General features: G+C 37.9%; 1 protein-coding gene across 1 annotated transcript in view; it reads right to left on the minus strand.

Moving 5' to 3' along the window:
- GRB14 (growth factor receptor bound protein 14) overlaps window positions 1–17,968 on the minus strand; it is a 67,255-nt gene that overhangs the window by 16,501 nt on the left and 32,786 nt on the right. Inside the window, exons 3-5 of the mRNA XM_075710858.1 lie at window positions 13,394–13,550; window positions 5,878–5,999; window positions 3,867–3,941 (exon numbers count right to left, since the gene is read on the minus strand). Coding sequence (XP_075566973.1) covers window positions 3,867–3,941; window positions 5,878–5,999; window positions 13,394–13,550 — 354 coding nt within the window. The remainder of the gene's footprint in view (window positions 1–3,866; window positions 3,942–5,877; window positions 6,000–13,393; window positions 13,551–17,968) is intronic.

Raw genomic sequence — 17,968 nt, forward strand, 5'->3', positions numbered from 1 at the left:
TCCAAGCTGCACTCCTAACTACACAACTTATTTGTCTGCACCTTCCACATTTTCAATGAAAGAATGGCTGCAGTAGCAGAGACAACAACATTTGCTAAGGTGGATGCTTCTTGAGCACTTACACGCTATTTCGGAGAGTTAAAGAATCATAGAATCATAGAATGCTTTGGGTTGGAAGGGACCTTGAGAGATCATCGAGCCCAACCCCACTGCAGTAAGCAGGGATTGAACCTGTGAACTTGGCGTTATTAGCACCATGTTCTAACCAACTGAGCTAACCCGGCGCCATCATTTTCCTGACTCTGAATCAAGTTTGAATTTGATGACTGATTTCTTCAAAGATGTGATGACAGCCAGCCATGACAGAGCCCAATGCTACTGGGAATGAGCAGGATTTTCCCCTGAACCTGCTGACAAATTTTGGGGCACCAAGTAATTCCAGTGAAGAACTGATACTGATTCTCAGTATTGTCTCCTACAGACTTCAGTCAATCTGAGGGGTTTAGACTGGGAGAAAGGTCAGCAAAACCTAGAGTGGAAGATGGGGAAAGGCAACAGCCAGACTAGAACACATCTAGGAGATAGACAAGAGACTGAAATTCAGTGCATGGCTATTTCAGCCTGAAGGTGGGAACGGAGTCAGGTAAGAAACTGGTCAGGGAAAGAGGGACCTGCTGTGGCAGAGAGATTAAAGAAATGAAAGCTTGAATCTTAAATCTGTGAAGGCAGAGAATGGGAACAACAAAGAACATAGGGCAAGAGATGGCAATGGGGAAAGGGCAAAAGGAAAAGACACCATCAGTAATTCTACCTTTCACAAAATTATGAGTGTTTGCCTTGGTAATCCTGTTCTGTCTTTAACTTAATTTTTGCATATATAACTTTTTTTTAATGTTTATTTAGGAAAGACATCTGTTCCCTTCTTTAATACATTCTGTATCAGGTACAAGTATTTTTTCATTACTCTGGAAGATGACTTGGACATGCGCTATCTACAATAGCTTTTTTTAATGTATTCACATTATACATAAAAAGCTATTAGAAAGAAGCAGCCAATACAAGACTTGAAGTCTGAACTTCAAGTCTACCTACAGAACTTCAGTATCAACTGCATCTATTAAACAATGAGTAAGAGCGGGGGGAATAGGTCTATTCTTAAAGCAAAACCAGAAAAAAGTGTAATTACCCAAGTAATTTCAACCTTCTATTTTGAAGATGTCACTGTTAAATTTAAAACACTGATTGACATACTGCATAGTGAAAAAAATTCTGCTACAAATACAATTAAAGGTTAAAAAAACAGAATTACAAAATTGGAGAAATGTTATTCACAGACAAAAAGAAAATGAAAGATGCCTAGGTTAAAATTTTGACCTTTCAAAGTAATTTAAAAAAATTTACTGACTTCAGTGAGGCTAGGATTTCACCTACTAAGTCAGAAGGACTCAATTCTGTCAACACTATCTATGCTATACAGTCTATTCATTGGAAATGCTGTCATGAATAAGAATACAAAGGGATCTAGTACATACATGAATTAATCTAAGAGTTGCTCCAATAAGCAGACGATGTTTTAAACAAGTCACAAGTGCCATCTAAAATTACATTCAACCACAATTTCACATCTAATTAGACCACGTGAATTAATTTATTGCCCACCTATGAAAGTTGCTAATTCTTAAAAAACAAACAACACACCCCAAAATCTGAAAATAATAGACTATTTCATTACTATGGGGAAAAGCCTCAGATTAAAATCTTCATACTACATTCATTTTTGACATGTTTTAAAGCATCCAGTTTGCAAAAATAACCTAAAGCAAGTTCCAAATGATCCATACTGCCTACCACTAGACATTTATATACAGTGTTGTGTCTCAGAGCAGCCACACTCTAATCAATATAGTGACACACTTATTTTCTTTTTTTAGCTAAAGATCTTCATGGCAGAGATTAAACCTCTCTCTTTGGTATACACATACATTCGGTTATATGTCAGACCTAGTAATTTTACTTAGCACATGCTAAATGGATAGGAGACAGGTAAACTTTTTTTTTTTTGTTTGAGGCTATTTAGATGCTCTGATTTAAAGTCATCAGCCAAAATACTCACTCTTTCACTTTCAACGAAAGTCAAGAAAAACATACTTGAAAAACATTTTACTTGCTTACAGCTCAATCCACAAAAAGCTATAAAAGTATCAGAAGTGATTTTTTAATCACTTGTAAGAATTGAGTTGTTAAAATTAATGTCTCTCTTGATACTTGACCAAGCACATCACAAATAGTAACACAAGCCCATTAACTTGTCTTAATGAAAGTTTCCAAGGAAATAGTGACACACTGTAAACAATTTACCCAACAGCTTACACTGAAACGTGCATAATGGCTGCACAATCCACAGAGGTATTCTCTACCTTGTGCCTAGTAAGTTTTATTTGACAAAATACAATTAAACAGACAATACAACATAAAATAGCAACAGAGGAGAGTTTGTAACAAATTTTTCAAGCTATCAAAATGGGATGTAACTATATATATTTAGAATGAGTCTTAATCTTACCCACAAGCTCTGCACACGTTCTACATATCGCAATATGCACTTAAGGAAGTTCTGTGCAAGTGCATATGGCAAACAGTTCCATTATAAATGTCTTTATTATTTTTTTCAAACTACGAAATTACATTTGCTAGCAAAAATTATCAAGTTCTATTAACACCGGGGACAAGATTTTCTAAATTAAGTGTTTACATTATAGACTGCAAAATCTATTTGCTATTTAGATAGCAGAATTGAACCAATTTTCATTAGATATGCAGCACCTTCTGAAATTATGAAGCTTTTATTTAGATTTGTAAAAATTATTTACAAAGTTAGCATGTGTCAGTTAAATTTAATTTGAAACATTTTTTACTGTATTTGGGATAATCTTAACCTCCTGATTAACATCCGCTTCTGTAAGGATACAACTATTTAATACAGAAGAATGCTTTGAGAATTACTTCTTCAATGTTTTTCATTTACTGGTGGATGCTAAGGTAGAATATATTATACAGATGAAAAAAAAATTTTGCAATTTCTACATTTCTTTTAGTTCTACCTTAAATATCTTGTGTTATTATGTTGCCTTTCCAATCATTCTTTATCCCCAAAACTCACACATAAGGGTTGTTGTCTTAAGACCAGTGAAAGTTCTTCTATTAATTAATTTTTCTAGTGACAAGCAAACAAGAGTGATGTGTACATTTCCACCTTTATTACTCATTTTTCCCCTCTTCGAGAAGTAAGATGATGATCCCTGATATGGTCATTCTGTGAAATTGTTACCACTGTAAATTAAAATCTTGTGTCCGCTTAAAAGATGACTAACACTGACTGACCTACCATATTTTTTTTTTCGAGGCTACAGTAGCCTTCAAGCTAACAAATCATACTAGTCAGTCTAAATTTTCTACTCATTAAGTTTAACTATTTAACTCTTTTATATCCATTTGTATCACATTACCAGTTCCTCAGTATTCTACCAAGGCCTGCTGTTAAGTATGTGCTGAGTACTGCAGCACTCCTCCTTTTGAAGGAAACAGGGTTTTTCACCCGAAATACCCAGCAAAGGTATTAACCATTTTTACTGCATTTTGTCTGTTTTGGCACGCCTTGATTCTGAAAGAAAATGCAAGTTTCCAAGTCTGGTCATAGAATATCTGTCTGGAAGGGGCACATCATATCTCATAAGAAAAGTTATTAGCCACGTTTTGAGTTACGCAAAACCTAGCAACAGATCCAACAGTGACAAAGAGCTATGCTCACACAACACAGACAATGGGAAATTCTGAGCTATGCTGGCTCGTCTTCAAAGATTACATACCTGTAATACCCCAGAGTGGCTTACAGCTGCATTGGTCTCACTTGGAAAAGATATCATATGATCTGGAAAAAAGCTCTGTAACAATAATAATTTGTATCAAAGTTCTGTAAAAATAAATATAAAATTTCCTATCTCTTTTGGACACAAGATCAAAGTTCTCAATGCAGTGCAAGACACTGCAGATTCTCTGATCCAATACTTTAAGCTTACCTTAATATCATTCATAAATTTGTGACATCCTATATATTATATGCTGAAAAACTTAGAATTCTGAGAAAAAAATCAATGGTCTCTGGAAGCAAGAGGGTTTCATACAACAGTGCAAGTCATATTGCAGTACCTGGCCCTTAGTGTTGTTTTCCTAGCAGTAATTTCTATTGCTGTTGACATATAAGACTTGCTTGGGGCTTCAATATGCTACAAAGTAGGGAGGATATACACCAACGTGCTGAAAAATATGTTTTCTATGGTTTTCATTGCACTAGAAACGCCCTAAAATATTTTGGAATGAGAACAAGTCCTTTCGAGTTTTTTTTTAATTGTCCATTTTATATGATATGAATTAACATCACAAACTGACTACATCAATAGTGTGGTTAAAAAGTCCACATTTAAAGTGCCAATTTCATTACCAAGGAAAGCTAAAGGGGTAATTTATGGGACAGACCTGCAGCTGGGGAGTTCAATATAGTCATGCAGATATGAACCAGTCAAGAGATTGACCATTACTAATAAAGTTTTCTCAAGGCTTGGACAAATTTGAAGCTAATACTCCCTTGACCATCCAATGTCCGCTGACTTTCATTTTTCATAAAACTGAACTATGGGTAGGGTTAATTCATATCACCTCATTTCTGATCAAGCATTCTTGCCACACCTGGGGCCGCAGCACACAGAAGAATAACTCAACAGGAACAGTAAGGACTCTGATTAGCCACAGCTGCTGATGCTAGTCACAGCTGCATGTCTGCACACTCCACAGCTGGTTCCACTCACTGGTTAACCAGTACACAAACACACTTATTCTTTGAAAGCTTCTGCACTAACTGCAGACCATCTCAAGCTTAGAATTTTTCACTAGTGCAGTGGTATCTCCATGTCAGGGGAGTACATGATTGGCCCAGAGAAACGCAGGTGGAGCAAGAAAAAAAACCCCTCCAATCTCTTATATCTTTTGGTATCTTAATATTTACCTTTTCATAGGTAGATAATTTGAGTTCCCTTCCACTTTTCACCTTTCAAGTCCTCATACATTTCTGCTATTTCTCCCTTTGACATCTGAAACAAGCTGGCTTTATAAGAAACAGCATTACGAGTGATCCAAATACACCATGCATTTGAGCAACCAGATGGTGAGCTTCTCCTGTTGAGCCAGGATTGCTTCCATGGCCTCTGCCATCAGCCAAGGTCTGAATCAGCAGTATTAACCTTTGGCAACACCCCTGAGTTATGAGCGGTCTCTGCTCTCTTTCCATTCCTTACATACACCAACTTTAGCTTCACTTTCACTTACTCCTAATAGGTTACGGCTGCTCACGGCCTTTTGTGTCAGTTGTCATTTAGCTGCAGCTGTGAGAAGCTGCCATTGGGCAGTGCTGGGCCACAACTTTCCATTTTCACTTTAACAATAAAATCATCTTTGCGACAGACACCCCTCCTCATCACACTGCTTTATTTTGTATTTTGTTGTCACTTGATGGAAACTTCACTCAATTTCAAAAATTTGATTTTGTTTTAGGTCCGTGTGCAAACTTCAGTAAGGTTAAACCCATGTCTGGGCCCTGCCCCCCAAAAAGTATGAACATGGATGTTTTATAATTGCAACAAAGGGACTGGCCAACAGTTACATGCACTACAATATATTCCTATATCCCATACATTCCCTCCCAATTATCCTTCTGACTCACGTTACACTAACGGCTTTACACTCTGCCTATCTGTGTGTAACAGAAAAGACTATTTGGCAGCAACAGCAATTGCACCACTTCACAGATATAATGTTAGGACTTACCAGTGGATTTTTAAAAAACTCATACTTGGCATAATTTTTTCTAAAATACAGTTTGTTTTCCTCTTCCATTACCCAGTTTGACTGGACTTCCACCACTAATTCATGGTCCTCTATAGCTCTTCCTGTAAGAAAACCAAACAAATTAAAAAAACCAACACATAACCTGCATCTAAGAGCCTAGGAGTAGAACATGGAAACACAAAGGTCAGATAATAAGAATGTTATTAAATTAAATTAATTTAAACAAATACAAAACATGAAACAAGCAATCTGAATACAGTCCATTAATCAGGTCCATGTTACACCAAGTTACTGCTCCACCTCAGTAGGGCCCATGTTGTTGTTGTTTTCTTTTACAGGTGTCGCTGAGGGCTTTATTACATTTCCCGGCCAAATCCATGTCCTCCCTGCAGAAGCCAGGAAATGCTGTGTGACGCATGGGGCGGCAGACCACTTCAACCATTCACTCAGCCTATCTGGGGTGTCAGGAATGTCTTTCTAACACTCCTTTCTCTAATGCATCATTTGTAAAGTGAAAGTTATCTGCAATACAGAAAAGCATTAATTTGTCTTCTCCCCAGGTGCCTACTATGTCCTGAAGCATTTCTAAAACTGCAAATGAACTTAGGGCATTTCAGTGTTTTAATGTTTTTGCACAAATCAGGGATAATGAGAATTTTAGCAGCCGTAAAACTAGCATATGCAAAACGAATGGTAAAAGTAAGCCATGAAAAAAACTAAAAAAGAACAAACAAAAAAATAACTTACAAAGTGAATCCTAATGTGTAGTTTGGCTTTCCAGTGGGGCCAGGGGAAGAAAAGGCAAAGAATTCAGTTATTTGTACACAGCACTGGCATTCAGAATTGGTATTCTCACTTCTTTAGACTGCTTCTGCTGCTCAGATTCTTGAGTGAATTTTTCGATTTTACAGGAATATGAAATGCACTTACAGGAAAGATACAGAATTTAAGAACTTTCCTGTAGATGTGTTGTGTCTGTTTTCATGTTGCATACTCTGAGTAACGCAATGGGACTACACATAGTGCAGGAAGTTAAGCAAAGATCCTGAAAGACTATGGATAATTTCTGTACAATATTATTTAAACTTCTTTTTTTTTTTAATAATTTTCAGCAGCTTATGAAATCATGTTACAAAAAAAAGGATGAACATGTTTCCAAATGAGTATACAGTTTTTGTGGCCACTTGTACTTTGTTGTGGACTCAAACTAATGAGAACGAGACGGAGTTGAACATGTAGATTTCATTTAAATGATCATTGACACCTCCAAATTTAAATTACACTCCAAAAATGAGTTACAGGTTAAGAATAGGTTTGAGATCTAAACTTAGCTCTCTCTGCCAATAACAGGGTTTTAACATCCAATTCTCATCATGGTTTCAAAGGGAAAAGGCAATTAAAAATGTATTATAAAAACCACGTTACTCACAATTTTCTGATCATCTTTTTCTACACTTCATTGCATTATCATAAGGGACCTTATGATATACTTTAAATGAATGTTGATGCTCTCATATAACTGCCCATTGTTACAAACTTCAAAAAAAATCATAACAGATAAAAGGATAGTATAGATTATTTTAAAAACTTCATTAGGCATAACATTACATTAATATAAATGGTAAATTTTTGCAAGTGGTCCTGGCTAAACAAAGAGCTTAACTTTCATAAAGTGCAGCATGCACAACCTTCTAAGAGAGAAAAATCAAACCTCAAATTTGAGATCATTAAAGCCTCTTTAGAACTACAGCATCTTTTTATTGATCTTCTCTTGCCATCTCTTTTGCCAGTCACTGCTTCATGCTTCCACACTGTCCAGTCTGGTGGGTAACAGCCTTATTGTAGCCTGCAAACCTATAAACTTCTTCAGGAAGTTTCCAGCTAGCAAATTTAGAGACAATACACTCAAACAGCTAAATTTCACCTCAGTAGGAAAATATCAAGCTCACAACTAGGAGAAGACAAAGCACTCTCATGATCTACAGATCAAGCAGGGAAAAGTTAAACTTCCATTGAATTTAACTCATTATTCATTGAATTTAACTCATTCTTGAGCCCAGAAAGACAGAGATTAAGGATGCTACATCAAACTTGCATTTTGTAACCAGATCAAATGAAGCAAATAAAAACATAAAGCAATTCAGAAACCAAAAAATACCCTAAAAATACTGAAAGAAAAGTGAACATTTTAAAATCTTGTACAGGCTGCTCTACTCCAAAACATGTTCTTCAGACACAGAGGTGAAGAGACACTGAAGCTCTTACTCAAAACCATCTTTTTTTTTCCTTTCAGTTTTATAGAGAGAAAGTGCTCCTCTGGGATGACATTTAAAACTCAAATGCTTGGCATTGTGACATTTAAGAAAATGCCATTTCCTCAAGACTTACTTCTTGGTACAAAAATAAGACATTCTGTATCACCCCAATGGATGGGTAAGGATGCTGGTAATTCTTTATTTTTAAGGTGTCACATCACACAGTATTTTACAATTGATTCAACTTACTTTCTTGAAGGAACTGATACACTGAGTTAGTGCCCTCCAAAACACAACCCTGTAGTCAGATCCCTAAATGTTGCCATGAAAAAGCTGCACTTTGGTTTAGTTAGATCATTTTTTCTCTTCCAGATAGGCTGGAGAGTTTCTACCTTTCTCTCTACCATCTCTTTGTAATAAAGAGATCTAATCTCTAACATGAGGAGCACCTGCTACAGTCTGTTTTCATAGAATCATAGAATGCTTTGGGTTGGAAGGGACCTTAAGAGATCATCGAGCCCAACCCCCCTGCAGTAAGCAGGGATTGAACCTGTGAACTTGGCGTTATTAGCACCATGTTCTAACCAACTGAGCTAACCCGGCTGGTCTGTCCAAAACAAAGTCTACTTAACTATGGAAAGTAAGTAAAGCACATGAAAGATTTAATGTTGAAATGCAGGACAGAACACATTTCAAACAGCTGCCTCCTCTCTAGCCACCCAGAAAAGCCATAGCCCAGTACTATTGCAGAGATAGTGCTTTGTGAGCCTTCCCACAGGCTACCTAAAAAGAACGCAGATAGTGAAATCAAAATGAGAGAGTGAAACACAACGATGATGTGCCTGGTCCAGGTACTATTGCCTACTCAAAGAGGAACCCTAGAACACGTCTATCGAGCTGCAGAAGCAAATGGAAAACTGTTTACAGTCAACACAAAAATTTCTCATTAAAAAATGAAAAATTCCAGGATGAAGACAGTATTTTCCTTGAAAAGGAGAACAGCTATGGAAAACTGATCTGTTTTCACAGCCTGCCCTGTACAGGGGAATTGCAGTGGAAGCATGGGACTCCAACACCAAGGTACCTGGCGGTAGGCATGACACGGCATCATCTAAATCTAGGCATACCTCAGCTTCTTTCAATAATCTTAGACAAGGTGAAAAACATCCAAGAATTTCTTTGAATTCAATAGGTTGGGACAAAAAGGACATATACCAGAAGCACACAGTTCTGAAATATATTGTGATTTATAGTGCTATAATAATTATTCTACTTCAGATATTTGAAACAGAGCCCAGGCTACTGCAAAACTTTGGAGGTGGGTAGGAGGGCTGAGCATCCTGGGTGGTGTGGCAACGGCAGCAGGCTGTGCGCAGCGTGGGTGCCCCACAGCAGGCAGACAAGGTGCACTGGCCAGCACCTTGGGGAAGTGGCACGGGTGGAAGAATCATCTCACCTGCCCCCTCACCCCAAGTCAACACCACCTCGTCAGCACTTGCCATGCCATGCAGTGAGGACACGACCATGCTTATGTTCAACAATATAGTTCCACACTAAAAGGCATATAGGTTTGTGAAAACAGGAATATACAGACCATGGTTTTATGTTTTCTTTTGGGTGGGATTTTTTTTTTCTTTTTTAACCTTCACATGCAGATACCTCCACACAGCAATGAAGGCACACTTCAGTGATGTAATTAATGTCTGTCTTGATTAAAAACAGAACACTGTGCTCAGCTCACTAAGATTCATGCAATCATATCTAATTCAGGAGTATTCAGACAGCTGTTAGATATTAAAGAAAATGTTCACTAATTGATGAATGAATTATTAATCCCCATCATATTGGAATTTACCCAGACACACACTCACTCACAGTACTTCTCCTTTCTATATCCATTCATTTAACTTGGGAGCAGAAAAAGACTGTCCAAATTTCCATGGGTAAAACATACAACAGACTAGCAAACAGTCCAAAACTAAATCATCATTTTAAAAATATTTGTTCATGCTACTCATCCAGTGCTTAAGAATATATTTAATGCAAGTCAAGATCAGTATGTTAAACCTTTCAAACAAAACCAGATCTAACAGTATCATAAAAATAAATCCATTATTATTCAGTATTATAGAAAAAAAAAAGAAGATATCTCAAGTTGTTCTTTTCCTTGGCTACTAATGTTGAATTGCCATCCTCATCATCTAGGAAATAATTTTATTTTAAAAATGAACAATTCACCTTTTTCTGCCCAAAGCAGTTGGAGCAATCAGAAGACTGTATGGTGACTGCACATCTTCAGACCTGCACACCAGCAATTTTGAGAATTTCAGAATCTTAGGAAAAGCAACTTCACTAATGATTTGATACTGAAATCTTTTTAGCAGGGTCTGTTGTGACAGGACAAGGAGTAATGGTTTTAAACTAAAGGAGGGTAGATTTAGACTGGATATAAGGAAGAAATTTTTTACAGTGAGGGTGGTGAAGCACTGGAACAGGCTGCCCAGAGAGGCAGTGGAGGCCCCATCCCTAGAAACATTCAAGGTGAGGTTGGATGGGGCTCTGAGCAACCTGATGTGGTTAAAGCTGTCCCTGCTCAGTGCAGGGGGGTTGGGCTAGATGACCTCTAAAGGCCCATTCCAACCCAAAGCATTCTATGATTCTATGAAATCTTCCAAGAAAACCTTCAGACTGAAGCACTATTTGACAAAAAGTGCAAATAAATAAACCTGGAGAAACAATGCCACTATTATTCTGTATGGTTTGTCAAAAGTGTCGTCTTCAATAGTTACTACGCTACTTAAACACCAGCCACACTATAAAATACAGAAAACACTTCTACTATTTATATAGTACTGTTGTCTACAGCCGTTTTTATACCTCCTCTTCTGTAGCAGTCAGTCATTTACAGCCTCGACCCAGATTTAACTCTGACCTTATTCTGAGCTGGAAGCATCTTACAACTGATACATTCAGTGCAAAAGGTTATAAATATCTTTGAAATGTTACAAAGCAAGAAAAAAAATTTGAAAAATGTTTGTGGCTGCCTTCACAGGATAAAGGAGCAGAAAAGGGCAGAAAACAGTTTTAGCTTTTGTAGTTCATCTTTAAAATATGGTTGTTAAACATAATACAGGCAGAGATGCACAGTCAAAGTTTATTTTACACAAATGCATGAGTCCAGATTCCCTAGATACATACACAGAAAGGGAGTTTAACAATAGCTTTTAGTCATATATAAATATCCACGGTGTGTGTGGGGGGTTGTTTGTTTTTTTGTTGGTGGTGGGTGTATTTTTTTTTTTCTTTATTGACAGTACTGGCGTTACCAGGTACCAGTGCAGTCTCTTCTGAGAATTAAGGACTCCAAGGTGTTTTCTATGTATTTTAGAATGCAGGAAGGCCCCCAAAATGTCCTCTTTCTCAAGCCACACTTTGCAGAAGCAGCTGGAACTGCCCTTGAGGTTGCAGAAGTACTACCTTTGGTAACTCTACTACAGTGCCAAAGGTGAAAAACAATATGGAAACTTTGAGTGACATGAAATTAAAATGAGATTTTTTTTATGGCATTTGTCTTCTAGTAAATTTTTTTTATATAATTCCCTATCAAAACCAAACAAAATACAGTACTGAAATGTAGTGCTGTAAAAGGAAGTAAGATTTGTCTGACTAGAATATCAGTTCAATACTACTTCCTAGCAGTGGGCTTCTAAACTCTTCTTTTGCTGAGTGAAGTCTTTCCTGTGTTATGCATTTTTTACATCTCTGCAAGCATCCCCTTTCTCCGTGTCCTGGTTTCAGCTGGGATAGAGTTCATTTTCTTCCCAGTAGCTGGCATAGTGCTGTGGTTTGGATTTAGTACAAGAATAATGCTGATAACACACTGATGGTTTAGTTGTTGCTAAGTAGTGTTTATGCTAGTCAAGGACTTTTCAGCTTCCCATGGTCTGCCAGGTGCACAAGAAGCTGGGAGGGGGCACAGCCAAGACAGCTGACCCAAACTGGCCAAAGGGCTATTTCATACTGTATGACGTCATGCTCAGTATATAAACGGGGGCAGGGGGGGGGTTGGCTGGGGGGTAGCAATTGCTGCTCAGGGACTGGCTGTGCGTCAGTCAGCAGGTGGTGAGCAATTGCATCACTTGTTTTTCCTGGGTTTCCTTTCTCTCTCTCTCCCTGTTTTCCTTTTCATTACAATGTATTGTTGTTGTTGTTGTTGTTGTTATTATTATTATACAATTATTAAACTGTTCTTATCTCAACCCACAAGTTTTCTTACTTTTGTTCTTCTGATTCTCTCCCTCATCCCACCGGGGGGAGGGTGAGCGAGTGGCTCTGTGGTGCTTGGTTGCCAACTGGGACCAAACTACGACACTCCCTATATTTAATTTGTCTTAATGTGGTTTTATACTGCAAAACTATGTCTATACATTAAGAAAAGGAACAGAGACCAGAAGCTAAAATTATAGTTGTAATCTGAAACCACAGACTATACCTTTTAAACTGTAAAATAGAAAAAGATGGGTTTTTACTACACTAGAGGAACACTGATGATGTGGAAGGAGTTCAGAGTGTTTCGTTTCCAGCAACTTAAAATACTAAGCATAGAGTCACTTCAACACAGCTCATTGGTCCATAAATGGAAGTTTAAAAGAATGGTTTAGTTTTTTCTTTTTAATTAGTCCTGTCCCAGAGTTCACAATAAATCTAGCCAAACTGATTGTATTGAAAGAAAATACTGACAGCCTACTGTAATGTTGTTTCTGAAGACTGAGTCCTATTGTCCAGATAGAATAGCACTGTGTAACTGCTTTCTGTCCTTGATGTCAGAGATTTCACTCAGGTGTGTTAGGAACAGCAAAGATTTTATTGGCAATGAAAATAACCCAAGTCTTGCTAGAGATAAGCAGGAAATACCAGTAAAAGAGGAAGAACTGCCAAACAAAAGCAAGGAAGAGTGAGGAAGAATTTGCAGTGAGAACCTTAACAGTCAGTGTCTTCCAAATCACTCTTACCGATGCAAATCAAGCAGTGTGAGGCAAAGGTACTACGACAAAATGTACTTTATAGCTATAGTTTCAAAAAAAAGAGAAACAGAAGCAACAAACTCCCAAAAGAACAAATTCACACAAGCCCTCCCATCATTTTGCTTCCAAGCTTTTCCATTACAATTGCACTTCTGTGTGAAAATGAAAACGAAACACCTTATTTATTGCCATGCCATTGTATAGTATTGGTCTTACCTAAACCTGTGTGGGTAAGTTGTTCAAACAGCGTCCAGCTGTGGTCATCAATATAGTGGTTCTTCAATATCAACAGCTGACATACATCCCTGGCTGTAATATCACTTGGTACTTCCAAAGCTCTGCTAGTATCATCTTCACTATACACTTTAATTACCTGCAATAAATAAAAAAGCTAAAATATCCATAAATTTAATCTTTGATTCAGTTAGTCCACCTATGTTCCTCTCTCAGCTTCATGACTGAGACAAGAACCTATACACATAGGATGCACTACTGAAGACACCTATTTCTCTGTAGTGCAATGGCGCAATTGAGAATAAAAAAGCTGAGCAAAGCATATCCCACTTCTAAATTTGACTACTGGACATACCTTGCCACAGGACACTGAACAGATTGGTGCATTCACTTAAAAAAAAAAAAAGGTAATGGAGAGGTAAACAAACCCAGTGAAACAGTACATTCTCATATAAGCTAAAGAAGAAATCAGAGAGGATAAACAGTGAAACTCAAGATCTCTATGACTGCAGAACTGTAAAAAGATTTGATAGAGTTAGTTCCGAGAACAGGAATCAGATTTGAGATGCTCACAATTCTATAGATAATAAAAACAGGAGAGGCTACAAAGCTACTTCAAATTTTGACAAGCAAGAACTGGAACTATGAGTAAAAACAGGCATATATACATACATACAGAATCAAAAACGTCATACATCATATAAGGACCAGAAAAGTAAATAAAATGTTCTAGAAGATGTACATGCAAAAAATTTATCAAAGTAGACAATTTTTACCATGTTTTATCTCTGTAGTTTTTCCAAGTTTCTTTATTTTATCAAGTATGTTGCGGGGGGGAGGGGCGGAGGAGGCAATATAAACTCTCCTGACTTATCCTTGTCATTTTCACTTTTAAGTTTCAGTTTAAAAATTTATTTTTCAATATTGACACACATTTTAGAGTCCAAAAGAATGGGTGTCCATTAAGTTCTTGAAGAGGTGAAGCTAAACCTGCTTATGCTTAGTTTCAAATGAAGAGGCTGAGGAAGTCTTCTTGCATACTGACTGTCTGAAAGAAGGTATGACCATTTAGGTATTTTTTTCTCTATTTTCTTTCTCTGAAGGAGAATGAATTAAATGATCAGATGAATCAGTGAATTGGATGGAACTGATGCAAATCACTAATGCCCTGTCTTCATAAACTCTGCACAGTGACTAATCCCATTAAAGTCAACACAGAAGGGGTTTTTTGTATTAGAAAATAATTTCATATTCCTCACAGCAGTCAAGAAACTCAATACTCTGTTACATTTGTTCTATTTCTCATCTTTTAAAAGTAGACAAAACACAAAAAGTGAAAAGTATTGAGGCTCCTGACACAAGGATCAACTCATATCTGTGGTACTGTATGTTGGAATAGTAACATAATTCCTAAAATAAAATGACGTTTGAGATTTTATTATAAACACAAACAGGTGGGTACACATGAGCAGTAGGTACAGAAGATCTGATGCAACGTTAAACATGCCATAAAGGTCTTCCAGGTACTCAGAAATATACTAAGTGATCAAGTCTGGAATGCATCTTTTTTACTCTTTGTTTTTTTCAAACAAGCATTTTCACCCAAAAGCCACCCAATGTCATGAGACTGGGAAGTGAATGCATTAATTCATCTTTAAGAATGGGATTTATTCCCCAATATTTACATTTTCCAGTAGTGTGAAGTAACACCGAGCAACATTATTCCCTCTACCAAAACAATGAGTCTGAATGCCCATCCCCAGGGCAGTGCCTGCTGTGCAGTGTGCCCATGGAAACACTGAGCAGCTCACTGGCTAGTGACAGTCTGGCCACAACAGCAAGGAACTCAGCACAGGTTAAACTACCCTGCCTACTCTCTCTGTGCCAAAGCACAGACATCCTCAAGACAAAGGGCATCCAAGACATTTTTAATTTATCTCAAAAATCCTCCTCTCAGTTTATTCAATTTATCCATATTCATCAGAATACACGACACACCTCACCTGAACTTCATGCACAAAACCTAAATACCATTGTAAACCCTTCATTAAACATCAAGACACAAGTTTACTTTAAAGACAAACAAGCACGTTATTGACAGTCAATCCTTAATTGCTACCTTATTAAACACATGCTCATTTCAAGCACCTAATGAACAAACAGCAATGTATCGTTGCCCTAACTTGTTTACAGCAGCTCCTTCTCCGTTTTGTGCCCAAGTTGGTAGGGAAGTGAGCAAGGAGCTGCAACTGTTATCTTCCCACTAACAGCAAAAATCAAAACAAAACAAAACAAAAAAAAATCAGGTCAGCTCACCCATGCTTTCCAAACATCAGAACAAGATAAAAAGATTCCATCTGAAAACCACATAGAGATTAAAGCACACTGATGGACTTACTCCTCTCCAAAAAACTGCTTTTCTCTATGGAACTACATATACAGCAGTTCTGTTACAAACTTTGGCCCGGCATATTCAATCAGCATGAAGTCCATGATGATTTGCTTTAATATTTCAGCTAATAAATGATAACAACTCAACAGTTCCGCATGAGGTTCAGCCACCCTTGCCACACCACCAGTCTCCAGGACATGGCAAACATTAAAATCACACTTCTATAGTGGCGAAAAATCTCTCCCTACTCAACCACCTCAAAGCAGTCTTCCAGGGAAAACAGGCAGACCTTGGAGAAAGTCAGTCCAAAGTTTCCACAGGCGTAAACCACAGCCAGCACTTACATTTAATACAAAAGGCAAAAAGACCATGTTGATATTGAATTCAATAATGGATACTGCCACAGCAGCCGTGTTTGATGGCTATGGTTGGTTTTATAAGATGTCTATGCTTTGGCAGCATTCCCACTGCTAAGCAAGTGAGACCGGTAACAGTGCAGCCTGCTTGCAGTAAGGTCTTGTTCCACATACAGAACTTAGTTAAACTCCTACTCCAGTCACACAGAAATGATGTTCTGCAGTTCGGGATAAACCGGCATGAATTATTTAAATTCCTACAGTATTTACAAGGATTCAAAGATGGAATTAGAAGAGGTGTCTGGAAGGGTGCGCTGTGAATGGGATGGAGCACTGTACAGGCGAGTAGACGAAACAGCATCTCATCACCTCAAAACATGTCCTACTCCGGGCAGCACTGAAGGTCAGGGACAGCTTCATTAGGCTCTCCAGTAAGTCCGTCTCAGGCTGAATCTAAAAGATTTTACAGGCTGAAGTGCCAGAAAGGAGACAGTATAGAAGGTGAAAGGAAGGGAGAGAATTAAAGCGACTTTCCTAGTACTGGACTACATGATCATTGTAGGTCCCTTCCAACTGCAATATTCTATTCTATTTCTCAATATTCTCACAATAAAGCCAGGGTGAGAATCCATGCCAGTGCTCCAGGTGGGGACCCTGCCAGCACATACTAGCAACTACAGTTTTCTCCAGGTATTCATCAAGTTAGGTGGTGTGCTTGTTTTACAGCAAGAGCACGTACAGCCCATGCTGAGGCCCTTGATGGACAATTTTTACAGAAATTCTTTTTAAAAGGGTTAAGAGTCGCAGTGCAGATGACTACACTCTTACTGCTGAAGAAACAGAAAAAGACTTCTTAAAATGCTGAAGAAAGCAACACAAGTCATGATAATGAGCTGCCTGCAGCCATTCAACTCAGGGAGTGGGAAGCCTTAGAGGTGGCCTTGTACTACAGGAGCACAGCTGAAACAAAACAAAACAACGCAACAAAAAAACAACAGAAGAAAACCCCAGAGTTTATATTCTCTACAAGTATTCTCACCCGGCTTTCTCAGTATAGGGAAATAAATCCTGCTCAAGTCTAGGACAACAGATCACCCCAGCTCACAGCTATGACATGGTACCTTATAAAACACAAATGTTGTGCCCTTTTTCTCTTTCTTGCAAGGCATTCAAATACAGCAGGAGACAACAGAGAGGCAGTCACTTAACAGACCCTTCTGAACTTCTGCTACAGTTTTAGTTTAATGAATTGAATGTGATGGTGTAAATCTCATCAGCTAGAGTGACTTTTGAGGGGCTTTTTAATTAGAAAAAGTTGCTCAGTCTGCGCTTTCTGCTGTGTATGAAGCAAAATCTCTTGTAGGATTTGCTGGGAATGTATTTGTTCCACGGGGAGTAGATCACATGAGAAAGGATAAATTCAAAATCCCATTTTTCCTTGGAAATATGTTGCAATAAATACTTCTCTTCCCAAAAATAGAGAATGCTCCAAGAATTAAAGGGTGGCAGGATTATGCTAAAGACGCAGTTATGCTGACCGCCTATACAGATGAGGAAGCTTGAGTGACCACTTTATTTTTATTAGCAGTTACCATCGTGCATTAGGTTGCCCAGTCATCCCCACTCTCTTCCACTTTTTCCCCTGAAAACTTGTCTGAGAAGTAGCACACAAGAAAAGAGCTGCTAATTGAGAACAAGCTGTCCTTACAGTTTTCATTACTCTACACTCTCAAGCTTTGTTCTAAAGCAAGCTATTTAACTTCCCTTGACTATACCTATTAGTAGACAGTTAGAAAAAGTTGCCTCAGT

The sequence above is a fragment of the Pelecanus crispus genome, chromosome 5 (assembly GCF_030463565.1).
Source record: "Pelecanus crispus isolate bPelCri1 chromosome 5, bPelCri1.pri, whole genome shotgun sequence".
Lineage (NCBI taxonomy): Eukaryota > Metazoa > Chordata > Aves > Pelecaniformes > Pelecanidae > Pelecanus > Pelecanus crispus.